This window comes from Agaricus bisporus, assembly GCF_000300575.1.
Source record: "Agaricus bisporus var. bisporus H97 unplaced genomic scaffold AGABI2scaffold_5, whole genome shotgun sequence".
In the NCBI taxonomy this organism is placed as follows: domain Eukaryota; kingdom Fungi; phylum Basidiomycota; class Agaricomycetes; order Agaricales; family Agaricaceae; genus Agaricus; species Agaricus bisporus.
Window position 1 is genome coordinate 977172 of NW_006267368.1, and position 1226 is coordinate 978397.

General features: G+C 43.6%; 2 protein-coding genes across 2 annotated transcripts in view; one reads left to right on the forward strand and one right to left on the reverse strand.

Moving 5' to 3' along the window:
• The window catches only part of AGABI2DRAFT_55700 (hypothetical protein), a gene marked incomplete at both ends in the record, with an annotated part of 1454 nt that extends 782 nt beyond the window's left edge, over positions 1-672 (forward strand). Inside the window, one exon of the mRNA XM_006460938.1 lies at positions 443-672. Coding sequence (XP_006461001.1) covers positions 443-672 — 230 coding nt within the window. The remainder of the gene's footprint in view (positions 1-442) is intronic.
• A 95-nt stretch (positions 673-767) lies between these two features.
• On the reverse strand, positions 768-1037 carry AGABI2DRAFT_117926 (hypothetical protein; the record flags this gene model as incomplete). Its single annotated transcript, XM_006460939.1, has 2 exons — positions 768-907; positions 947-1037. 2 exons carry the CDS (start codon positions 1035-1037, stop codon positions 768-770), a joined length of 231 nt encoding a protein of 76 aa, XP_006461002.1.
• Positions 1038-1226: the final 189 nt, after the last annotated feature.

Below are 1226 nucleotides of genomic sequence, written 5' to 3' on the forward strand. Positions count from 1 at the left end.
AGGTTTCTTCGGTCCTAGACCCAGCTCAGCATTAACACGTCCTAGACGTGTCAGACCCTAGAATCACTAGGTTGCCAGTGATAAGATAGTTTCAGAGACTAGCTTGGTTGACATCGCACCTATATCTAAGGAGAGGTATACGTCGGTGGCTTCTAAAGTTGCAGTTGCGGAGTCGGTGACTTAGTTGGCAAACTTTGACATCGCAGCTCTTCAGTGAACGTCATTGGTTGGTACGTAGCTTGGCTGCACACGCGGGTAGCTTGAGTTCAAAGGTTTCACAGCACTTCGACCAGTCGAAGCTTGAGCAAGTTCAGGACCACCCAGTCAATCTTGTTATTAATTGAATTTACATATACACTTTCGAGACTTTTACATTGTTTTATCTCCCACAAACTCGCATTTCGAGTCACAGCATTGGAAGCTTGGTGTGGTTATTTCATAGCTACGCTTCGTATTTCATTTCTGCTTCTACACCGGTATCTAGGGCCCATGATAGTGGTAAAAAGACTGGCTAAAGGAGCTTATATCCTAGCTGACTATAATGGAGCAGTATGGCAAAATAAGGTAGCTGCCTTCAGGGTAATACCATATTTCACGAGAGAAAAGATCAAATTTGGAAAAGAGGTACAGAAGCTACTCGACTCTACTGAAGAAGAGTTGAAGCTACTCGAGGAAGAGGTAAACACAGACAACCTAGTAGAAGGTTACGTAGAAGATGTAGATAGTGAAAGAGAAGAAGCTACATCTAGAAAAGAATAGTTAAGAAGCTAAATGGTGTTGAGGGGTGATTTGGAAATCATCATCTCCAACCAAAGGAACTCGGTGATACTCTGGCGGTAGTGCTCAAAGATCTTACCGAAGGAATGGGTTTTAGACATCATATCATCCACTACCGAACTCTGGAGTTCTTGGAAGAAAGCGCGTGGGTGAGAAGAATTGACCTCACGTGCACCCATGTTAACCAAGCGAAATGTATCGACAATGTCGCTACATGCTTTCGCTACTTCGGAAATAGCGGCCACTAGGGGATAAGACATAACGAGTCAAAACCTCGATACAAGGAAAGTATGAAAAGGCGTACAAGGGGGAGAGTCATTCTCTGGTTCCAAAAGAGAGAACTGAGGAGTAGATAAGAGCCTGCGAATCTCCTGGATAAACGCCTTCCAAGAAAGAGTTGAGAAATTATAAAGATAGCGAAAAAGAAGGAACGTGTAGCTACCTGATGA